This window comes from Phoxinus phoxinus, assembly GCF_949152265.1.
Source record: "Phoxinus phoxinus genome assembly, chromosome: 8".
Taxonomy (NCBI): Eukaryota; Metazoa; Chordata; class Actinopteri; order Cypriniformes; family Leuciscidae; genus Phoxinus; species Phoxinus phoxinus.
This window is the reverse complement of record NC_136883.1, coordinates 38,736,508-38,739,007: the sequence shown is the minus strand read 5'-3', so window position 1 is coordinate 38,739,007 and position 2,500 is coordinate 38,736,508. Positions and strand designations below refer to the sequence as shown.

At 47.3% G+C, this 2,500-nt stretch overlaps 1 protein-coding gene across 1 annotated transcript in view; it reads right to left on the bottom strand.

Moving 5' to 3' along the window:
• LOC307002693 (uncharacterized protein) overlaps nt 1-2,500 on the bottom strand; it is a 6,929-nt gene that overhangs the window by 3,162 nt on the left and 1,267 nt on the right. The window contains exons 2-5 of the mRNA XM_079620550.1: nt 1,565-1,782; nt 1,396-1,467; nt 801-850; nt 5-81 (exon numbers count right to left, since the gene is read on the bottom strand). Of these exons, the coding sequence (XP_079476676.1) occupies nt 5-81; nt 801-850; nt 1,396-1,467; nt 1,565-1,782 (417 nt within the window). The remainder of the gene's footprint in view (nt 1-4; nt 82-800; nt 851-1,395; nt 1,468-1,564; nt 1,783-2,500) is intronic.

The following is a 2,500-nucleotide window of genomic DNA, read 5'->3' as shown; positions in this document are numbered from 1 at the left end:
ACACCTGTGAGTGTGAGGGTTTTGCAGGTCTCTTCTCGTAATCTCTTCCTGATTGGTCCAGCTGGCGGCGGCATCAACGTCCTGAATAAAAAACATCAAGTCACTCGCGTCTCTCTCCTCAGCCTAAACTCAGTAACGCTTCATGAAGGTGAAGCCAAAACTAAACCTGTTACACAGAGTCACACGCATGAAGAGCAGAATCATTATTTAGCGCTATAATGCTTTTTGGGACGTTACTTTACATTTTGTGTAATAAAGCTGTAGAAGAGTTCAGATAAACTGAGTTCTTGTTCACTAGAAGATTTGGAACTGAAACGAGTCGTCAGTAATTCAGTCTCACTTCCTGATGATCCTGCGTACGTTTGTGACTAATTAGCATAATGCCAGCCTGTGGTCCTGATTGGCTGATTGGCGTCTCTTAGCCCCGCCTCTAACACTCGTGTATCTGAGACTGAAGAGTTGGGTTCGTGTTGTTCATGTGGAGAAGACGCTGTTCTCTGAGATCGAGACGGTAAACCCACGCCATCGTTACTGTTCGTATCACTGTGATCAAGAGCTGAGACTCAGATATGATAATGAGCGTTTGCTTTCTGACCAATCACAGCAGAGCAGCTCTCAGAGAGGCGGGGCTTAGAGACTGAAAGCGTGATGGAAGCGCTTCACACACTGAGAGAAAAGAGCCGACGCTGCAGATTATGAGGACATTAATGAGTGTGAACCGGTTGTAGGAGACGCAGAGCTACAGTAGAGCTTTACAACAGCAGAATAGACTAACAAAGAAATCACAGGAGGATAGAGACCTGCAGTCCTCCACAGCGCTGACGTCCTTCACTGGAGCATCTGTGCAGACCTGGAGACAGACACACACACACACACACACACACACACACACACACACACACACACAAGCTTTCATTTCTATCCTTGTGGGGACATTCCATAGGCGTAATGGTTTTTATACTGTACAAACTGTATATTCTATCCCCTTACACTGCCCCTATCCCTAAACCTGCCCATCACACACACACACACACACACACACACACACACACACACACTTACACTGCCCCTATCCCTAAACCTGCCCATCACAGGAGACATTCTGCATTTTTACATTTTCAAAAATATATAATTTAGTATGTTTATTAACCCATTCCCCTCATGGGGACCGCTGGCTGGTCCCCACAATGGAGGTGAATCTCAGGTTTTACTATCCTTGTGGGGACATTCGGTTCCCACAATGCATAATAAACCAAGCCCACACACACACACACACACACACACACACATCAGAGCAATCTCAGAATAAACATGTGATACTATCACAGTCTCTCTCTCACACACACATCTCAGAATGAACACGTGATACCATCACTATGTCACACACACACACACCTGTGTTTTCTCTTCTACGGTGTGTTGCTCTGGGCTGGAGTCGCCGTCTGCTCTGTCTGACGCTGCCTCCTCCTACACACACACACACACACACACACACACACACACACACAGTTAACAGATGTCACAGCAGTGTTGATTGACAGGTGTGACTCTCGCGGTCTCTCACCGGCAGTAGGAAGGCGCTCTGCTGGCGCACCGGATACTGCACTGCGCCGCTGCTCAGCTGTGATTGGCCGATTGCTCCGCTGCTCAGCTGTGATTGGCCGGTCGCTCCGCTGGTACTCCAGTATGAGGGATAGGAGCTCGAGTAGCCGTTGGACGGGTAGCTGTACCACGACTGGCTGCCGTAGCTGTTGTTTGCAGAGTATCCGTGTGTCGTGTAAACTGAAACACACACACACACACACACACACACACGTCAGGCCGCAGTCAGACACCAGGAGCAGTCACAACAGTCGATCGTCGACGTCACTGAACACATGATCAGATGCGCTTCACTATATCGGGTCTTAAAGTGACAGTAGCCTACTAAACTGCTCTCGGTGTCATTAATGTGCGTCAAACACACATCTGTTATCAGCATATAAACATGTTTAGTGACAGAAGAGGCTCAGAACACACACAGAAGAGAACACACACACACACACACACACACACACACACACACACAGAAGAGAACACACACACACACACACACACAGAAGAGAACACACACACACAGAGAACACACACACACAGAAGAGAACACAAACACACAGAAGAGAACACAAACACACAGAAGAGAACACAAACACACAGAAGAGAACACAAACACACAGAAGAGAACACACACACACAGAAGAGAACACACACACACACACACACACAGAAGAGAACACACACACACACACACACACACACAGAAGAGAACACAAACACACAGAAGAGAACACAAACACACAGAAGAGAACACAAACACACAGAAGAGAACACACACACACAGAAGAGAACACACACACACACAAACACACAGAAGAGAACACAAACACACAGAAGAGAACACACACACACAGAAGAGAACACACACACACAGAAGAGAACACACACACACACACACACACAG